At 47.9% G+C, this 20578-nt stretch overlaps 1 protein-coding gene across 5 annotated transcripts; it reads left to right on the forward strand.

The window, feature by feature from the left end:
- Positions 1 to 352: 352 nt before the first annotated feature.
- On the forward strand, positions 353 to 20341 carry RAD51D (RAD51 paralog D). Of its 5 annotated transcripts, none has more exons than XM_001174459.8 (10): positions 353 to 693; positions 1053 to 1114; positions 1605 to 1723; positions 12666 to 12747; positions 12992 to 13126; positions 13632 to 13727; positions 16573 to 16663; positions 16793 to 16863; positions 18751 to 18915; positions 19080 to 20341. In XM_001174459.8, the coding sequence occupies exons 1-10, from the start codon at positions 612 to 614 to the stop codon at positions 19161 to 19163; spliced, it is 987 nt and encodes a 328-aa protein (XP_001174459.1). In that variant the 5' UTR covers positions 353 to 611; the 3' UTR covers positions 19164 to 20341. The 5 variants fall into 5 exon arrangements, with proteins under 5 accessions (XP_001174459.1, XP_016787483.1, XP_016787484.1 ...); XM_003315520.7 differs by lacking the exon at positions 1605 to 1723 and adding an exon at positions 3176 to 3354 and having other exon boundaries at positions 486 to 693; XM_016931994.4 differs by lacking the exon at positions 12992 to 13126 and having other exon boundaries at positions 382 to 693.
- Positions 20342 to 20578: the final 237 nt, after the last annotated feature.

Below are 20578 nucleotides of genomic sequence, written 5' to 3' on the forward strand. Positions count from 1 at the left end.
ACCTGTCGTATAATCTGTAATGATGTGATTTCTGCGATTCCTTTTCATTGTCTATCTTTCCCTTGCTCACAGTAAGCTCCCTGGGGGTAAGGGCGGGTCGTCTTGTGTCGCATTTTGTCTCCAGCGGAGATCCGTTCCGTTTGGAACGGAAGCTGGCGCACAGAAGGCTCTTTAGAAGGTCGGTGTGTGTGTTGCGGCCGAAGGTAGAGGCCGAATGTGGCCGTGGGTGGCGTGTTGAGCGCGGAGGGGGTCGTGGGACTCGGGAACCTGTGCAGGCGGTGGAGAGGGGCGCAGCGGCTCTGCCCCGTGCGGCCCGCAGATGGCGCTGCAGGCCAGGTCCTCGCCGCGCGCCAGCCTGGAACCCGGAAGCGGCAGCGCGGCGCGACCCAGCGGGCGGGCTCTGGGCGCGGGAATCCCGGCGGATCCCGGGCGGGCGGATGACCCCCAGCCCTACCCTTGGTGCCGCCTCCTCCTCTCTCCTTTCTCCTCCGGCAGCCAGCGCGCCTGTGTCCTCTCTAGGAAGGGGTAGGGGAGGGGCGTCTGGAGAGGACCCCCCGCGAATGCCCACGTGACGTGCAGTCCCCCTGGGGCTGTTCCGGCCTGCGGGGAACATGGGCGTGCTCAGGGTCGGACTGTGCCCTGGCCTTACCCAGGAGATGATCCAGCTTCTCAGGAGCCACAGGATCAAGACAGGTGACCGGGTGTGCGCGTGCCAGGGAGCCGCGCGGGCCTCGCACAGCCTGGGCAGGCCCCGAGGGCTGGCGCACTGCCCTGGCATACCTGCAGGGCGCTTCCCCTCCATTCCTAGAGGGCCGCGCTTCTGGAGAGGCTCAGGAAGGGTGGGCGTGGGGAGCCAAGCTCTAAAACAGGGTAGAGATTCCTACTGTGTGCAGGGCACCGCGCCGGCTCCTGCAGCTTTGTTATTTCACACTGGCCTCCTGAGACGGCCTGCCGGGGGGTAGAATTGACACCCCATTTGACAGATGAGGAAAAACCAAGTGTGGGAGGCCCCAGTCCTCTCTGCCAATCCGCTATACGTGTTTTGTTTTCAGTGGTGGACCTGGTTTCTGCAGACCTGGAGGAGGTAGCTCAGAAATGTGGCTTGTCTTACAAGGTGAGCTCCTGATCTCCACACTCCAAACCTGAGTGTCTTTTTAAAAAGTCCATCCCAAGCCAGCTGGGCGCGGTGGCTCATGCCTGTAATCCCAGCACTTTGGGAGGCCGAGGCGGGTGGGTCACTTGGAGTCAGAAGTCAGGAGTTCGAGACCATCCAGCCAACATGGTGAAACCCCGTCCCTACTAAAAATACAAAAATTAGCTGGGTGTGGTGGCCCACGCCTACAATCCCAGCTACTCGGGAGGCTGAGGAAGGAGAATCGTTTGAGCCCGGGAGGCAGAGGTTGCAGTGAGCCGAGATCGTGCTACTGCACTCCAATCTGGGCGACAGAGTGAGACCCTGTCTGAAACAACAACAATAACAAAAGTCCATCCCAAGCCAAAGGGAGCAGAGGGTTCTCAGATATTGAGAAGTAGGGTGAATGACACCCTGGGATGCCAGCTTCTACGGGCAATTCGTTGCTGAGCAGTCTGGGGCCCTTTGGCAGGCCCTGGTTGCCCTGAGGCGGGTGCTGCTGGCTCAGTTCTCAGCTTTCCCCGTGAATGGCGCTGATCTCTACGAGGAACTGAAGACCTCCACTGCCATCCTGTCCACCGGCATTGGCAGGTTTGTGTGTGTACTTGGGGAAGAAGGAGAGAGGCAGGAGGATGGGGCCGCCTTTCAGCTCTGCTTTTGATGCTTGAGTCTAGACAGGAGGGGTTTTTTTAACCAATAATGGATGGGAAGGAAAGGGGTCAGGACATCTGAGTTCTTATCCTATAACAGGGTTATGGGGTATCTCAGCCTTGGCACTATTGATATTTAGGGACAGGTAATTATTTGTTGGGGGGTGGAGGCTGTCCTGTGCAGTGTAGGATGTTTAGCAGCATCCCTGGCCTCTGCCCACTAGATGCTAGTAGCACCAGCCCTGCTCCAGTTGTAACCATCAAAAATGTCTCCTGACATGGCTAAATGTCCCCTGGGAGGCACAATTGCCTCTGGTTGAGAAGCATTGTCCTATAACACAAGATGTCAGTATCTCATTATTTTCACCATCTTCTCTGGCCCTACTTCTTATTTTACTTAAGGATATGGCAAGAGAGAACATTTACTGAGTGCCTACTATGTGCAGGCATTGCCTGTATGTTCTAGGTAATCTCTTCAGTGACTCTACCAGTTAGAGATAATTAACCCTACTTGAGTTTAGCCTAAGAGGAGCAAGTGGCAAAGGTGAGGCTCAAGCCCAGGAGTATGTGGCCCAGAACTTATTCACCACATCTGCAGCAGTAGAGAACAGGAGAGTTCAGATAAAGAAGGAGTTGCGGTCCGGATGCAGTGCTCATACCTGTAATCCCAGCACTTTGGGAGGCTGAGGCGGCAGATCACTGGAGGCCGGGAGTTTGAGACCTGCCTGGCCTGCTTGCCCGCCCAAAATGATGAAACCCCGTCTCTACTAAAAATACAAAAATTAGTCGGGCGTGGTGGCGGGCGCCTGTAGTCCCAGCTACTTGGGAGGCTGCAGCAGGAGAATGTGGGAGGTGGAGGTTGCAGTAGGCCAAGATCGCACCACTGCACTCCAGCCTTGGTGACAGAGCGAGACTTTCTCAAAAAAAAAGGAGCAGTTATGTCCCGCCACGTTGTTTGGTGGGTTGGGGAAGAGTTGCAAAGACGACAGACGTTTGCTGGCCAAGTGAGTCTTGACCTTTTTCCTGGTCTGTTTGTTCAGAAATTGATGAATAACTGCCACCATAAAGGTCTTTGGATTGGTGTGGCCCTTTCTGTTTCCTTAACACATTCTCTTGGCAGGGTTCATGCAGTGTGGTGCTTGCTTTCCCTGGTTGGGGGTCTGAGTCTGTGATCCATCAAGCACTGGCTAAGGGCCTGCTGGGTGCTTGGTATGTGCAGATGATACATACACGAATGAGGCAAGGCCCCTGCCCTTAAGGCCTCTAGTTGGGTGTAGGGGAAAAGCAAGTGAATACAAGAGAGCTGTAAGCACCGAGGGAGGCAACGGTAAGGAGGGAGTGGTGAACAGGAAGCCGATTGGCCTTGGGCTTAGGGAGTTTATAAATCCAACAGACATGGAGGGCGCACTCAAGTGGGAACCTGGGAGGATTGCAGCTGCCTCAGGTCCCCGCAGGGAGATCGTGGAGTGGGGTCAGGAATGCTCTGAAGAAGGCAGGACTTGGGCATGGAGGAACAGATGGACTTTCGCTGAATGCTTTCGATGAACGAGGCACTGCGGTCAGCACTTCACGGTACATTATTTCATTTATTCGTCACAACCACCAATGAGCATGTTACTGTTTAAATCATCATTCTAGGCCGGGTGCAGTGGCTCACGCCTGTGATCACAGCACTTTGGGAGGCTGAGGTGGGCGGATCATGAGGTCAGGAAATCGAGACTGTCCTGGCTAACAAGGTAAAACCCCGTCTCTACTAAAAGTACAAAATATTAGCTGGGCGTGGTGGCGGGCGCCTGTAGTCCCAGCTACTCGGAAGGCTGAGGCAGGAGAATAGCATGAACCCGGGAAGCGGAGCTTGCAGTGAGCAGAGATCGCACCACTGCACTCCAGCCTGGGCAACAGAGCAAGACTCCATCTCAAAAAAATAAAATAAAATAAAATAAAAATAAATCATCATTCTATAGGTGAAGAAATTGGGACTCAGGTTAAATGACTTGTTCAAGATTGTGCAGTTAGCAAACGGCAGACCAGTTATTTGAGTTCATGCTTGTCACACTCCTAAGTCTAAGAACGCGGCTCTTAACTCATCTGCCCGGCTGTCTCCCTGGAGGCGGGAGGCCATTGTGAAAGCAGGGTTATAGACAGTGGGGTAGAGGTGTGCAGGGTGGAAGGGTGGCAGAGGCCAAGCAGGGCCCTGGCAGTGCTGGCCTGGGGTATGTGAGTCCAGTCTAGAACAGTGGGAGACATGTTGAAGAGGAACTGTGGCAAGACCTACTACCAGGAGGAATGTATTGTGAAGAATCAAAGCTGACTCACCAGGTTTCTAGCCTTTCTTTCTTTCTTTCTTTCTTTCTTTCTTTCTTTCTTTCTTTCTTTCTTTCTTTCTTCCTTCCTTCCTTCCTTCCTTCCTTCCTTCCTTCCTTCCTTCTTTCCTTCCTTTCCTTCTTTCCTTCTTTCTTTCTTTTTTTTGACGGAGTTTCACTCTGTCGCCAGGCTGGAGTGCAGTGGCGTGATCTCGGCTCACTGCAACCTCCGCCTCCAGGGTTCAAGTGATTCTCCTGACTCAGCCTCCCGAGTAGCTGGGACTACAGGTGCGTGCCATCAACGCCCAGCTAATTTTTTGTATTTTTAGTAGAGATGGACTTTTGCCATGTTGGCCAGGATGGTCTCGATCTTCTGACCTCGTGATCCGCCCGCCTTGGCCTTCCAAAGTGCTGGGATTACAGGCGTGAGCTACCATGCCCAGTCTCTAGCCTTTCTTACCGTGTGCTATGGACAGTTAATGGTGTAACTTTAAAACTTGGGAGGAGGGGAGTTCTGTAGTCAGAAGTTTGAGAAATGCCTGACTAATCCAAATTAAACAGGTTTCTCTGTTGTAGGCCGCCTCAGAACCTTTAGTGCTGAGGTGCAATGATTCCTTACAGGGTGTTATAGCATGTAACGTACCTTGGGAAAAGCTATGTTGATGAGGGAGATTGATTATTCCTTATAGGCCAGAGCTAGGTCTGTTCATCCCACAGTCCCCTCATTTTAGAATAAGACTGTCAGGAAATATGAGGCATTGAAGTGGTGTGTGAATGGATGACTGAAAGAATGGCTAAAAGGCAGTTCAGAGGGAAAGGCAGAGGATAAGTCCCAGAAATCACCTGTATTCTAGGCAGTGGTAAAACCCAGGTGTACTTCTGCTTCATGGGGCAAGACAGGGGTCTCTCCCTGTTGACATGCGGAGTTAGAGGTGATGGGGACATATTGGTAGGAAGGTTCTCTGGGCAGTCGGAGAGGCATGGAATGGAAACTCAGGTGAGAAGTTGGCTGGAAGGTGGATTTGGGAATACCTTATACGGACTGATCTCCACAGCCAAGGATGTGGTTGATTCTTGACTAGAGTCAACACCAGTGCTTCAACCCCAGCTGCACGTTAGAATCATCTGGGAAACTTGAGATATTCATGCTCTGGTCCCAACTCTATAAATTCTAATTTAATTAGTCTAGGTCAGTGGTTCCCAAACTTGTGTGCCCATTGGAGTCACCTGAGGACTCTTTTAAACATTACGAAGTCCAAGTCTCCCCCAGACCAATTAATCTCATTCACTGTGAGTGGGACACAGGCATCAGTATTTTTTAATTTTTTAATTTGTTTTTTAGAGACAGGGTCTTGCTCTGTTGCCCAGGCAGGAGTGCAGTGGTGCACAATCATAGTTCACTGCAGCCTTGAACTCCTGGACTCAGGCAGTCTCCCTGCCTCAGCCTCCCAAGTAGCTGGGACTACAGGTGCTCACCACCATGCCTGGCTAATTAAAAAAAAATTTTTTTTTTTGTAGAGACAGGGGTCTTGCTATGTTGCCCAGGTTGATCTCAAATTCCTGGGCTCAAGCAATCCTACCTCTGTCTCCCAAAGTGTTGAGATGACAGGTATGAGCCACCATGCCTGGCCAGGCATAAGTATTTTTTTGAAGCTCCCAGGTGAATCCAATGTGCAGACAACTTTGGGTACTGCTGACATAGGCATTTTTTAAAAAACTCCCCTGATTTTATTTTATTTAATTAATTAATTTTATTTTTTTGAGATGGAGTCTTGCTCTGTCACCCAGGCTGGGGTGCAGTGGCGCGATCTCGGCTCACTGCAAGCTCTACCTCCCGGGTTCATGCCATTCTCCTGCCTCAGCCTCCCAAGTAGCTGGGACTACAGGCGCCCGCCACCACGCCCAGCTAATTTTTTGTATTTTTAGTAGAGACGGGGTTTCACCGTGTTAGCCGGGATGGTCTCGATCTCCTGACCTTGTGATCCACCTGCCTCGGCCTCCCAAAGTGCTAGGATTACAGGCGAGAGCCACCGCGCCCGGCCAACTCCCCTGATTTTAATGTGCAGGCAGGATTGAGACTAACTGCTCTAGTCTAATGGTTCTGAAACTTGAGCGTGCTTCAAAATCACTTGGAGGCCTTGTTGAAACTCAAGTTTCAAGTGTGGGCTGCATTCCCAGAGTTTCTGATTCAGTAGGTCTTGGGGAGTGGAGCTGTGAATTTGCATTTCTAGCTAGTCCTTAAAGGTTGCTGATGCACCTGGTCTGGGGACCACACTGGGGTTCCTCTGATCTCAATGGGAAGAATGGAATCAGGAGTGGTAGAGGCTGGATACTTATTAAACAGAGATGGGGTGAGCACAGTTATCTCAAGAAGCCACAGGGCTAGAGTGGTAACCAGAGTGTTTTGACTGGCAGGAACCTGTGGGTATAATCATGGGGAGTCCCTGGAATTAAAATGGTTGGGGGCCAGGCACGGTGGCTCATGCCTATAATCCCAGCACTTTGGGAGGCCAAGGCGAGTGGGTCACCTGAGGTCAGGAGTTTGAGACCAGCCTGGCCAACATGGCGAAACCCCATCTCTACTAAAAATACAAAAATTAGCCAGGCGTGGTGGTGGGTGCCTATAATCCCAGCTACTCGGGAGGCTGAGGCAGGAGAATTGTTTGAAATCGAGAGGCGGAGGTTGCAGTGAGCCGAGAGCACACCACTGCACTCCAGCCTGGCAACAGAGCGAGACTCCGTCTCAAAAAGAAAAAAAAAAATGGATGGGATGCTTACTAAAGTGCTGTTCGGCATATACAGAGAGGTCATGGGAGGTCATCAAGAACCATCTCAAGGACTGGAACCTGGGAAGGTGATTGTAGGGCTAGGAAAGGGACTCATGTGGTCAGGCATTGGTACAGGCCGTGGCATAGAAGAAACTTCAGCCTAGAGATAGGGCAGGGCATGGAGGGTAGGTGGTGACCTGTTTCATGTGGTTGAGGGAGAGAACCTGGTTTAGGAATTGGCATGTCATGAGGTTTATCCCAAGTCTTTCACAGCCAGTGTTGATGATACAGAAGCGAAATAAAAGTGATAGCACCTTTCTGTTACTCATTTTTCTGGAATGATTATTGGGTGCCTCCTGTGTTTCAGGCACTGTGCTAGTGCTGGGGATGCGATAGGGATAGGACCCAGTCCTTGCCCCATGGTGCTCTCAGCTAGATGAGCAAGACAAACAAAAACAAGCAAATAAAAAATAATTACAAACTCCTAGGACTAGTGAGGATACAAGACCAACACATACAAATCAACTGCATTTCTCTATACTCACAGTGAACATGTCAAAACTAAAATAAAAAACACTACCATTTATTGGCCGGCCGCAGTGGCTCATGCCTGTAATCCCAGCACTTTGGAAGGTCGAGGCAAGTGGATCACCTGAGGTCAGGAGTTTGAGACCAGCCTGGCCAATATGATGAAACCTGGTCTTTACTAGAAATACAAAAATTAGCTGGGCGTGGTGGTGGGTGGTTGTAATCCCAGCCACTTGGGAGGCTGAGACGGGAGGATCACTTGAAGCTGGGAGATGCAGGTTACAGTGAGCGGATATTGTGCCACTGCACTTCAACCTGGGTGACAGAGTGAAACTGTCTCAAAAAAACAAAACAAACAAAATGGCCGGGCGTGGTGGCTCACGCCTGTAATCCCAGCACTTTGGGAGGCTGAGGTGGGCAGATCACAAGGTCAGGAGATCAAGACTATCCTGGATAACACAGAGAAACCCCATCTCTACTGAAAATACAAAAATTAGCTGGGCGTGGCAGTGTGTGCCTGTAGTCCCAGCTGCTGGGGAGGCTGAGGCACGAGAATGGCATGAACCTGGGAGGCAGAGCTTGCAGTGAGCCAAGATTGCGCCACTGCACTCCAGCCTGGGCGACAGAGCGAGACTCCGTCTCAAAAAAACAAACAAATAAACAAACAAACAAAAACACAATACCATTTATAGTTGTTTCAGAGAAATGAAATACTTGGGTATAAGTCTAACAAAGCATGTGTAGAATCTGTATGCTGAAAATTTTTAAATTGCTGATGAAAGAGATCAAAGATGACTCGGATAAATGGATGACATGTACTTTGTTCATGGATTGGGAGACTGAACATAATGAAGATTTCAATTGTCCCCAAGTTGATCTGTAATTTAATGCAGTTCCTATTAAAATCCCAGCAAGTTTTTTTTTTCTATAGACATAGACAAGCTTATTCTAATAATTATGGGAAGACCAGTCTTACCTAGATTAGCTAAAACAATTTGGAAAAAGGATAGCTGGAGGAATCAGTCTACCCAGGGTTAAGACTTGCTATATAGCTACATAATTAAGCCTAGTGTGGTATTGACCGAGGGACAGATGGACACAGATCAATGGAACAGAATAGAGAACCCAGAAATAGACCTCCACAAGTATACACAACTAATTTTTTTTTTTTTGAGACAGAGTCTTGCTCTGTCACCCAGGATGGAGGGCACTGCTGCTATTACAGCTCACTGGGCTCAGGCAATCCTTCCACCCCAAGCCTCCCGAGTAGCTGGGACTACAGGTGTGGGACACCATGCCTGGTTATTTGTATTCGTGTTTTTTTTTTTTAGACGGAGTTTCTCTCTCTCTCTCTCTTTTTTTTTTTTTTTTTTTTGAGATGGAGTTTCGCTCTTGTTGCCTGACCTGGAGTGCAATGGCGTGATCTCGGCTCACCGCAACCTCCGCCTCCCGGGTTCAAGCGATTCTCCTACAGGCACATGCCACCAGGCCTGGCTAACTTTTTTGTATTTTTAGTAGAGACGGGGTTTCTCCATGTTGGTCAGGCTGGTCTCGAACTCCTGACCTCAGGTGATCCGCCCGCCTCGGCCTCCCAAAGTGCTGGGATTACAGGTGTGAGTCAACGCGCCTGGCCTGAGTTTCTCTCTTTTTGCCCAGACTGGAGTGCAATGGCGTGATCTCGGCTCACTGCAACCCCTGCCTCCCGGGTTTGATTCACCTGCCTCAACCTCACGGGTAGCTGGGATTACAGGTGCATGCCACCACGCCCAGCTAATCTTGTATTTTTAATAGAGATGGGGTTTCACCATGTTGGCCAGGCTGGTCTCGAACTCCTGACCTCAGGTGATCCGCCCGCCTCGGCCTCCCAAAGTGCTGGGATCACTGGCGTGAGCCACCGCGCCCAGCCTGTTTGTATTTTTTTTTTATAGAGACAGGGTTTCATTATGTTGCCCAGGCTGGCCTCAAACTCCTGGGCTCAAGCAATGCTCCCGCCTCAGCCTCCCAAAATGCTGGGATTACACACAATTGATTTTTGACAAGGGTACAGAAACAATGTGTTGGAGGAAAGACAGCCTTTGAACAAAGGGCGCTGGAGCTATTGGACATCATAGGCTAAAAATATACAATAATAAACCTAAACCTTATACCTCATACAAAAATTGAAAATGGATCATAGACTTAAATGTAAAACCAAATTGTCTAATTTTTAGGACAAAACAGGAGAAAATCTAGGCAAAGAGTTCTTAGATTTGACACCAAAAGTATGATCCATGAAAAAATTTTTGATTAATGGGGCCTAATCAAAATTTAAAACTTTTGCTGTACAAAACAGAATGAAAAGAGAAGTACAGAATGGGAAACATAGTTGCAAGCCATGTATTCAACAAAGGACTTGTATCTAGAATGAAGAAAGAATTCTTAAAACCCAACAATAAAAAATCAAACAATTCAATTAGAAAATGGGCAAGGGCTGGCTCACACCTGTAATCCCAGCACTTTGAGAGGCTGAGGTGGTCAGATTGCTTGAGCCCAGGAGTTCAAAACTGGCCTGGGCAACGTGGCAAAAACCCTGTCTCTACCAAAAAAATACAAAAATTAGCTGGGTGTGGTGGCACATGCCTGTAGTCCCAGCTACTTGGGGGAGCTGATGTGGAGGATCACCTCAGCCTGGGAGGTCAAGATTGCAGTGAGCTGTGACCATGCCACTGAATTCTAGCCTGGGTGACACAGTGAGACGTGAGACCCTATCTCAAAAAAAAAAAAAGCCAGGCGTGGTGGCTTACGCCTGTAATCCCAGCACTTCGGGAGGCCAAGGCAGGTTGATCCCCTGAGGTCGGGAGTTTGAGACCAGCCTGACCAACATGAAGAAACCTCGTCTCTACTAAAAATACAAAATTAGCCAGGCGTGGTGGTGCATGCCTGTAATCCCAGCTACTCGGGAGGCTGAGACAGGAGAATTGCTTGAACCTGAGAGGTGGAGTTTGTGGTGAGCCGAGATCACGCCATTGCACTCCATCCTGGGCAACAAGAGTGAAACTCCGTTTCAAAAAAAAAAAAAAAGTTCAACACTATTAACTATTAGGGAAATGCAAATTAAAAACACAGTGAGCTATTATTTCATACCTATCAGAAAGACTAAAATAAAAAAATAATGATAATACCAAATGCTGATGAAGATGTGGAGACACTGGACTACTCATATATACATTGTTAGCAGATATGTAAAATGGCATAGCCACTCTGGAAAATAGTTTGGTAGTTTCTTATAAAATTAATAATGCATTTACCATACCACCCAGCAATTGTATTCTTGGGCATTTATCCCAACGTTGTAAAAACTTGGGTTTATACAAAAACCTGTAAAAAATGCTTATAGCAGTTTTATTCATAGTAGCCCCAAAGTGGAAACAACCAAATGCCCTTCAATGGATGAATGGTTAAATAAACTGTGATACATCCATACCATGGAATACTTTTTAGCAGTAAAAAGGAATGAACTAACATATATGCAATAACTGGGATGGATCTCAAGGGAATGATGATGAGTAAAAAAGCCAATCGCAGGGCCAGGCACGGTGGCTCATGTCTGTAATCCCCGCACTTTGGGAGGCTGTGTTGGGCGAATCACTTGAGGTCAGGAGTTCCAGACCAGTCTGCCCAAAATGGCAAAACCCCGTCTCTACTAAAAATACAAAAATTATCCAGGTGTGGTGGTGGGCGCCTGTAATCCCAGGTACTCGGGAGGCTGAGACAGGAGAACTGCTTGAACCTGGGAGGTGGAGGTTGCAATGAGCTGAGATTGCACCACTGCACTCCAGCCTGGGCGACAGAGCGAGACTCCGTCTCAAAAAAAAAAAAAAAAGAAAAAAGAAAAAAAGCCAATCACAAAGGTTACACAGTGTATAATTCTATGTACATAACTTTGTTCTTGAAGTAACATAATAGAGATTAGTGGTTGCCAGGGATTCGGGATTAGGGGTGAATGGGAGGAATGTGGCTATAAAAGAGTAGCAGGAGGAAGACTTATAGTGATGGAAATGTTCTGTATCTTGATTATAGTAGTCGTGTAAATCTACATATGTGATAAAATGGCATAGAACTAGACACATCAACACACGTGCTTGAATGCTAGGAACACTGGTGAAATCTGAATAAGCTCTGTGGATAGTACCAACATCAGTTTGCTACTTGTGTGATATACTATAGTCCTTTTTTTTTTTTTTTTTTTTTTTTTTTTTTTTTAAGAGAAAAGGGTCTTGCTATGTTGCCTGGGCTAGACTTGAACTCCTGGACTCAAGTGATCCTCCCACCTTAGCCTCCCAAGTAACTGAGACTACAGGCCCCTGGCTAGTACAATACATTTTGTAGTACAGTTGTTATTATTAAGGTAAACCAGGTGAAGGGTTCATGGACTTTTTGCAACTTCCTGGGAATCTATAATTATCTCAAAGTTGTTTTTTCTTGTTGCTGTTGTTGTTGTTTGTTTTGTTTTTTTGAGATAGAGTCTTGCTCTGTCACCAGGCTGGAGTGCAGTGGCGTGATCTCGGCTCACTGTAACCTCCACCTCCTGGGTTCAAGCGATTCTCCTGCCTCAGCCTCCTGAGTAGCTAGGACTACAGGCGTGTGCCACCATCAAAGTTTTAAAAAAGCGACAAATTTTGGGAAATGCTATCAAGGAAACCCACAAACAGCTGGGCGTGGTGACTCACGCCTATAATTGCAGCACTCTGGGAGGCCGAGGCGGGTGGATCGCTTGAGGTCAGGAGTTTGAGACCAGGCTGGCCAACATGGTGAAACCCCGTCTCTAATTAAAAAAACTAGTCGGGTATGGTGGCGGGCACCTGTAGTCCCAGCTACTCGGGAGGCTGAGGCAGGAAAATCACTTGAGCCTGGGAGGTGGAGGTTGCAGTGAGTAGAGATCACGCCACTGCACTCCAGCACTCTGGCCTGGACAACAAAGAGAGACTCCGTCTCAAAAAAAAAAAAAAAAAAAAGGAAACCCACAGGGCCTGAGATGAAAAACGAAGGGAGAACCTTCTGATGGGGTGGCAGAGGCCTCTCTGGAGAGCTGATCTTTAAGAGTGGAGGGATGAAGAGAGACCAGAGAAGGCACATTTGGGCATTCCCTCCTTACCAGAAGAAAACACCAGGAGAAGCCTCCTGGCCAGTGATGTTCAAAGACAGAACCAGTGCTTGAAAGAAATGTCTTACTTTTCTTCTTGGTACCTTTTCCCCTGTCTTCCTCCTAACCTCTTGTGTTGATTTTCTTCTCTTCTGCCATCAGTCTTGATAAACTGCTTGATGCTGGTCTCTATACTGGAGAAGTGACTGAAATTGTAGGAGGCCCAGGTAGCGGCAAAACTCAGGTACATGTGAGGCCAGCAGTCAGGAGGATTTAGGGGTGAGGGTGGTAGATGCATAGCCCAGGGTCCCTGGGGGAGCTTCAGCGTACTAACGGGTTCAGAGCCCAACAGAGAGAAGATGGGTAATAAGGAATGGGGTTTGGACTCAGCCCATTTGTGTTGCTGGAATCTGGGCAAGGTTTGGTGGGGAGCTCCCATTCTGGACCCTCTCTGAAGTGTCAAGTTCATCCAATGCCCCCACCCCCAGGTATGTCTCTGTATGGCAGCAAATGTGGCCCATGGCCTGCAGCAAAACGTCCTATATGTAGATTCCAATGGAGGGCTGACAGCTTCCCGCCTCCTCCAGCTGCTTCAGGCTAAAACCCAGGATGAGGAGGAACAGGTAAGGGCAGGATGCTGGGTTCCATTGAGATTCTGACACAGGAAAACCCCATTATCCCTTAACATTGTAAGAATTTGGGTTGAATAGTCATTCCTTGCCTTCAAACTTGCTGTTCTATTAATACATCTCGTATTCCTTAAGCCACCCCTGTTGATGCCATCATCCCATTTGGGATACTACTCACACCGATTCTTCCAGGAAACCCTCCCAACTCTTTGCATGCCCTAAACCAGGGCTGGCAAACACCAAGCTTTGTGTTTCCAGTCCATTTCTCACCCGTGAGAGACATCACTAATCAGTCGTATCCCTCTTTCCTGCTGAGTTCTGAGTACTTTACAGCTCAGCACCCAGGCAGCCACCACTGTGACAACTGACCATTAGACAAAGCTCATTTGCCACCCTGGACCTGAGTCCTTGCATCCAGGTGCCTCTTCCTTCTCAGCCTTACCTTGACTCCCTACTCCCTCTTATCCAAAGCCCTTGCTTTTCTTTTCCACCGCTTCAGGCAGAAGCTCTCCGGAGGATCCAGGTGGTGCATGCGTTTGACATCTTCCAGATGCTGGATGTGCTGCAGGAGCTCCGAGGCACTGTGGCCCAGCAGGTGAGCCTGCTGTTCTGCCCCTCCTTGCTTAATTCAGCTTTCTAGGTGCTATCTCTGTGGGCAGGTGTCCTACTACAGACTGTTTGGAAATGCAGATGTGCAATCTGGTGACTCCAACTATGCTTGCTACTCCCAGGATGGAATTCCCGAGCACCTAAATCACATACCTCATTGTTTACATGTTCATCTTCCCTGCTGAACAGTAAAGCCCCCTGAGTGGAAGGATCATGTCATATTTATGTCTGCATTCACCACTAGGTGAGTGAGGAATACTTTTAGCTGCAAGTAATAGAGGTTGTCTGACAGAGAGTTGAAGCTTGAGGACATTTAATTATGTCACATGAGTTGGGAGATTGGCAGGTCCATGCTATCAGGGCAATAGATTTGTGTGTCTGATTTTCTTGTTCTTCCCCTCATGGTTGCAAAGAGGCTGCCAAAGCTCCAAGCATCTTGTCTTCACACATCCACATCCATATTCAAGGCAGTAAAAGATAGATGGTTCTTTTCTGTACCTCCTCCCTTTTATCAGGGATGAAGAATCTTTCTCCAGAGCCCACTAATAGACGTCCCTCTTCCCCTTACATCTAGTTGGCCAAAATGGGGTTATGTGTGTATCTTGGACTAAGACCTGGGCCCACCATCCCTGAAGTCAGATTTCTGCCCAGTTGCTGAACACATTCAGAGTCATGTTAATGGGAAGGATTTAGAATGGCATTTGGGTTGGTACTTTGCTACTCATGTTGGGTGCTTAGACAGGATTTGGTGCACTGATTTATAAATGACTAGATGTGGAGGATACCTTAAAGATAGAATAGTTTATCTCAAACTTTTCCTCTCACCCCAAAGCATAACGTGTTCACACGGGCATCCCCACGACTATATATAAAGTCAATGATTTTTACAAACTTTAGAACATATAATAGTTGAACAAGCTGGGAGTGGTGGCCCACACCTGTAATCCTAATGACTCCAGAGGCTGAGACGGGAAGATTGCTTGAGCCTAGCAGTTGGAGGTTGCAGTGAGCTATGATCATACCACTGTACCTTAGCCTGGTCAGCAGAGCTAGACCCCGTCTTTTAAAAAAAACTGTTGAACAAATACTTACCTCAGAAGTCATAGCTGGTTATGACCCACCAGCTTGTTGAGACATGAAGCTGAGTAGTGCTTACCTCACTTTTAGAGATGAGAAGAGTGAAGGCCAGAGAAGTGAAGTGAGTTGACCAAAGTTGACCAAATATTTAGGGCAAGAACTAACCTTATAGCCCAAACCTCTCAATTCCAGATCAGAAGACTGTATTTTTTACTGTAGGACCATTAGATGGTATATCTTCTATTATTGCATAATAAGTTACCAAAACCTTAGTGGCTTAAGACATAGTATTTCTTATCTCACAGTTTCTAGGGGTTAAGAATCTGAGACTAGGAGCGGTGGCTCACGCCTAAAATCCCAATGCTTTGGAAGGCCAAGGCAGGAGGATCACTTGAGCCCAGGAGTTCAGGACCAGCCTGGGCAGCATAGCAAGACCCTGTCTTAAAAAAAAAAAAAAAGAAAAAGAAAGAAGAAAAGAAAAAGAACCAGAATCAGGATATAAGAAGTAAGGGAGAAGAGAAAAGAAGCATCAAAAACAGTTTAAGTCCAGGGAAACCAGGAGGATTCTCCTGCTTGTGTAAAGACAGAAAATTATGGTTAGAAAGATGGCACCAGGCTGGGCTTGGTGGCTCATGCCTGTAATCCTGGCATTTTGGGAGGCCAAAGTGGCCAGATCACTTGAGGCCGGATTTCGAGACCAGCCTGGCCAACACGGTAAAACCCCGTCTCTGCTAAAAATACAAAAATTAGCACCCATAGTGTGCACCCAATGTGTGCACCCATAGTCACAGCTACTTAGGAAGCTGAGGCATGAGAATCGTTTGAACCGAGGAGGCAGAGGTTGCAGTTAGCTGAGATCATGCCACTGCACTCCAGCCTGGGTGACAGAGCAAGACTTAGGGAATTTATTTGGAGGCATTTTAGATACGGAAGATGAGGCCTGGAGGCATGATCTAGAAGGAGACAGTGAAGTAAAAAGAAGGCTAAACTCTTCAGCAAAGGAAGTTAGGAATTTGAGGGTGGTAGTTAGCAGGACAAGGGAAAGAAAGGAGGGAGTCAGAAAAGGAAAAGAAGGGCCTTACCACCATGGTGGGAGGCTGGACACAGGAGAGAGATGGCTGCTGAGAGATCCATGACCAGAGGCCTCAGGACTCTCTGCGGAGCTTTCTGAAATTTGATGACTTTAATGTAGTTTTTAGTTACTTTATTTTATTTTTTTTGAGACAGAGTCTTGCTCTGTCGCCCAGGCTGGAATGCAGCGGCGTGATCTCAGTTCACTGCAACCCCCGCCTCCCAGTTTCAAGCGATTCTCCTGCCTCAGCCTCCTGAGTAGCTGGGATTACAGGTGTGCACCACCACGCCCAGCTAATTTTTGTATGTTTAGTGGAGACGGGGTTTCACCATGTTGGCCAGGCTGGTCTCGAACTCCTGACCTCAAGTGATCCACCGCCTTGGCCTCCCAAAGTGCTGGGATTACAGGCATGAGCCACTGCGCCCAGCCACTTTAGTGCAGTTTTGATGTCCTGTGATTTAAACCCTTTCTTTCTACCCAAGTCTTCATTGAAGTCTGTTACACATGCCAATGGGACGAGGGAGACATTGCTGCTGATGACATTCTGTGATGCCCGTGCAGCTTGCTGTATTTGGGATGAGGGGGGCTATTTCTTACTAGTTTTAGATAGAAAAGCAAGCTTGTCCTGTAATGTGTCCTAGAGGCTGACAGGTTCATGAGTGCTTCCCCCACATTCCTTCAGGTGACTGGTTCTTCAGGAACTGTGAAGGTGGTGGTTGTGGACTCGGTCACTGCAGTGGTTTCCCCACTTCTGGGAGGTCAGCAGAGGGAAGGTGAGTGATGTGGCAGAGCCTGGGGCCAGTGGAATGTGACCTCGCCTCCCAGCTCTGGAGTCTGGTCTCTGGCCAGCCCCATCCCTGGTTCCCCACTGCCCTCCCTCTCTGCTTCTCCTCCTCCTACAGGCTTGGCCTTGATGATGCAGCTGGCCCGAGAGCTGAAGACCCTGGCCCGGGACCTTGGCATGGCAGTGGTGGTGAGGAAGCAGGCTTGGCCAGTGAACTTGATTTCTAGTTATTGCGAGCTCTTTATTTCCCTTAAATGTCAGCTTCTGAACCCCAAAGTGGCCCTTTAGGAAAGGGACATATCCCAGCTTCCCTGGGTCAGCTACAGCTTTGCACCATAAATAGCTAAGGGAATCAGGAATCGTCTTGTTGTTTTTTTGTTGTTTTGTTTTGTTTCTACATTTTTTCTTTTTAGTCAGGTTTATTGAGGTATAATTTACATAGAGTAATTTTCTCCTTATTTGAAGTTTGACTAATGGATATAGTTGTATCCAGTCTTGTGACCCCACCAAAAGTTCCCCCAGGCCCAGGCAACCACTGATCTGTTTTCCATCCCAATAGTTTGGCCTTTTCCAGAGCTTCATATAAATGGATCTTTTTGCTATTGAAGTAACTGTTTCTGCTTATGAGGTAGTTTTTTTAAAGTCTGCATGCTTCTCATAGAAAGGATAGAAAATAAATATGATTCAAATTTGTCATCAATCTCCACATCCACAGAAACCATATTAATATTTTTACATATCTCCATACAATACTTTTTCTGCATATTTACTTATACTTTTAGCCAACTTTCTTTCTTTCTTTTTTTTTTCTTTTGAGATAGGGTTTCGCTCTGTTTCCCAGGCTGGAGTGCAGGGGCACAATCACAGCTCACTGCAGCTCGACCTTCCAGGCTCAAGCAATCCACCCGCCTCAGCCTCCCAAAGTGTTGGTATTACAGGTGTGAGCCCACACTTAACCAGCTTTCTAACTAAACTAACCTCATGAAAAAATAAAAAAAATAGGCCGGGTGCGCTGGTTTATGCGTGTAATCCCAGCACTTTGAGAAGCCAAGGCTGGTGGATCACTTGAGCCCAGGAGTTCGAGACTAGCCTGGGCAACATGACAAAACCCCACCTCTACAAAAAATACAAAAACTAGGTGGCCTTGGTGGCAGGAGAATTGCTTGAGCCTGGGAGATCGAGGCTGCAGTGAGCTGTGATCATGCCACTGCACTCCAGCCTGGGCAACAGAGCAAAACCTCATCTCAAAAACAAACAAACCAAAACAACAACATAAAAAATACCATCTGAGTCCATTTCCTATGTTTTAAAATAGATTTTTTAGAAATGTAATTTTTAGCAGCTATATATTTTTTCCAGTTTCTTTTATTGTGGTAAAATACAAGTAACATAAAATTTACTATCTTAACCACTTTAAGGTATACAGTTCGGTGGTGTTAAATACATTCATAACGCTGTACAACCATCACCACCATCCATCTCTATAACTCTTCACCTTGTAAAACTGAAACTCTGTACCCATTAAAAATAACTCATTTCCCCCTTCCCCAGCCCCTGACAACCACCATTCTACTTTTTGTATCTATGCTTTTTGACTACTCTAGGAACCTCATATACATGGAATCATATGGTATTTACTTTTTGTGACTGGAGTATTTCACTTAGCATAATGTCCAGAAGGTTCATCCACCTTGTAGCATATGTCAGACTTTCCTTCCTTTTAAAGGCTGAGTGTCTGGGCGTGGTGGCCCACACTTGTAATCCCAGCACTTTGGGAGGCTGAGGCTGGCGGACTGCATGAGCTCAAGAGTTTGAGACCAGCCTGGAAAGCATGGTGACATGTGCCCCATCGCCTTCTGGTTCGGGTCAAACCTGAGGCATCGAGATTTAGTGGAAAGAGCGGGGCACAAGTCAGGAGGCCCAGGTTCTAGTTCCAGACCTGCCATTAGGTTTTGTAACCTTGGGGAAGTTATTTCTCTGTGCTAGGCCTCTGTTTTCCTCTCCGTAAAATGAAGCGGTAGTAATCGATGTCCTCTATACTAGCATTATGGATCTGTAAGTCTGTTTCTGCTGCAGGTGACCAACCACATAACTCGAGACAGGGACAGCGGGAGGCTCAAACCTGCCCTCGGACGCTCCTGGAGCTTTGTGCCCAGCACTCGGATTCTCCTGGACACCATCGAGGGAGCAGGAGCATCAGGCGGCCGGCGCATGGCGTGTCTGGCCAAATCTTCCCGACAGGTGAGCCAGCCCCAGGAAGATGCCAGTAATCTTGGGCCCTGGAGGGTGGTTTCCATACCCACAGATGTCTTCGAGAAGAACTCTTTAGAGGCTGAAACCTTGCAACTAAAGAAGCTACCCACTTGGGTTGCTTAACTCCACTGACTCCTTATTTCTTCTTCCAGCCAACAGGTTTCCAGGAGATGGTAGACATTGGGACCTGGGGGACCTCAGAGCACAGTGCCACATTACAGGGTGATCAGACATGACCTGTGCTGTTGTTTGGGAAACAGGGAAGCATTGGGGACCCCTCCCAACTTTTCTTCCCAGTAACGCCTGCTGTTTACTGCCACCTGGCACTGGTGACTACAGACGTTCTCAGGCTGGCCAGAAGAGACATCTTGGGTTCCTTGGCCTCACTCTCTGTAAGCATATAAACCACAGGCGAAAGAGGATGCTGCATTGCAAGGACCCAGAAATTCATACTGGTGCCACGTTTCCTTCCCTTATTTCTAACGTGTATGTTTCTGGTGGAAATCAAGTTCACCCTGGCTGGGAGCATCTCTGATGAGGCATGCTGGCGACTGGATGGATAATCCTGTGCATCACCATTGTGTCCTGTGCTCCCTCCTAGCACAGTGGCCAAGCCGGGAAAGCCTCTAACTTGCCTTTGCTGCCGCTGCTGCTGCTGCTGCCTTTTTTTTTTTTTTTTTGTCTCTGCCTTTCCATTTGTTAGATGGGGGCCCACTCTTCCTTAGCTCTGTCTCTGAGTTATTGGGTGGAAATAAGCTTATAAATGAAATACTCTTCTTCATCTCTGTTTTGCTCTTAAAAATATAAAAAGGCAATTCCCCGAGCCCTAGAGCCACCTGATTTCCCCTTAGAAGGCTGTTTTTCAGTTTCCCCCAGTGAGGCCCAAAGAACAGTTTATTCCTCCTTTCCTCTTGCTGATTTGGTTTCAGACCTGCCTGCATCACCATGACTAGGTGAGAACGTGTGGGCTCGCTGCAGTTCCAGGGATATAATTTAACAGAAAGGGAGGGTATGACCTGCTCCTGGTGAATCCAGCCACTCATTTAATATGCATGGTGCCCTGTGGGGCCCCTCCACAGTACAGCATAACCAGAGGTGCTGAACCATGGCCTTGCCCATAAACAGACAGGAGAATTTGCACAGTAAATAGAGCCAGCTGGGAAAATTGATGCTGACGTAAATAATACATGGCAAATCTAGTCCTTTATGCAGAAATTCATTGCTGGTGGCTCCAAGATGCAATATAATTACACCTCTCTTCCTGCCAGCTGTACCACAGCTAGTGCCCTAGTGTATGAAATAATCCCTCTGTCTTTCACCAGCACTGTGGCCATCCGTCTGAGAGCCATGACCCTGGCTGGGAGGGGACGAAGACACCAGGGAATGGAAAATAAAAGGAAAAGTAGAGAAATGATCAGGATTGTTTACTGGCCACATCTTTTAAAGGAAGGTCATCTTTCTTGGTTAGAGAGCCTGTTGTGTAATTAATCAGTTATGTCTTGGCTGCAGGAAAGGAGGGTCCAAGTTACACTCAGAAAGTAATGACATTTAGAGGTGATGAATGCAACAGGGATAGAACCATGGAGGATTGGGAAGGAGTGGCAAACTGGCACCAGGGTGTTGGATTGAGGACAGGGTTGGTAAGCCTAAG

This window comes from Pan troglodytes, chromosome 19 (genome assembly GCF_028858775.2).
Source record: "Pan troglodytes isolate AG18354 chromosome 19, NHGRI_mPanTro3-v2.0_pri, whole genome shotgun sequence".
Classification (NCBI taxonomy): Eukaryota; Metazoa; Chordata; class Mammalia; order Primates; family Hominidae; genus Pan; species Pan troglodytes.

What these genes read in the sequence shown, in the direction of transcription:
- RAD51D (XM_003315520.7), top strand. Translation starts at nt 612, where the DNA reads ATGGGCGTGCTCAGGGTCGGACTGTGCCCTGGCCTTACCCAGGAGATG. An exon ending in ACTGCGGTCAGCACTTCACG is followed by an intron (nt 3,355 to 12,665) that starts GTACATTATTTC and finishes TTCTGCCATCAG; the next exon opens with TCTTGATAAACTGCTTGATG. An exon ending in CCCAGGATGAGGAGGAACAG is followed by an intron (nt 13,127 to 13,631) that starts GTAAGGGCAGGA and finishes CCACCGCTTCAG; the next exon opens with GCAGAAGCTCTCCGGAGGAT.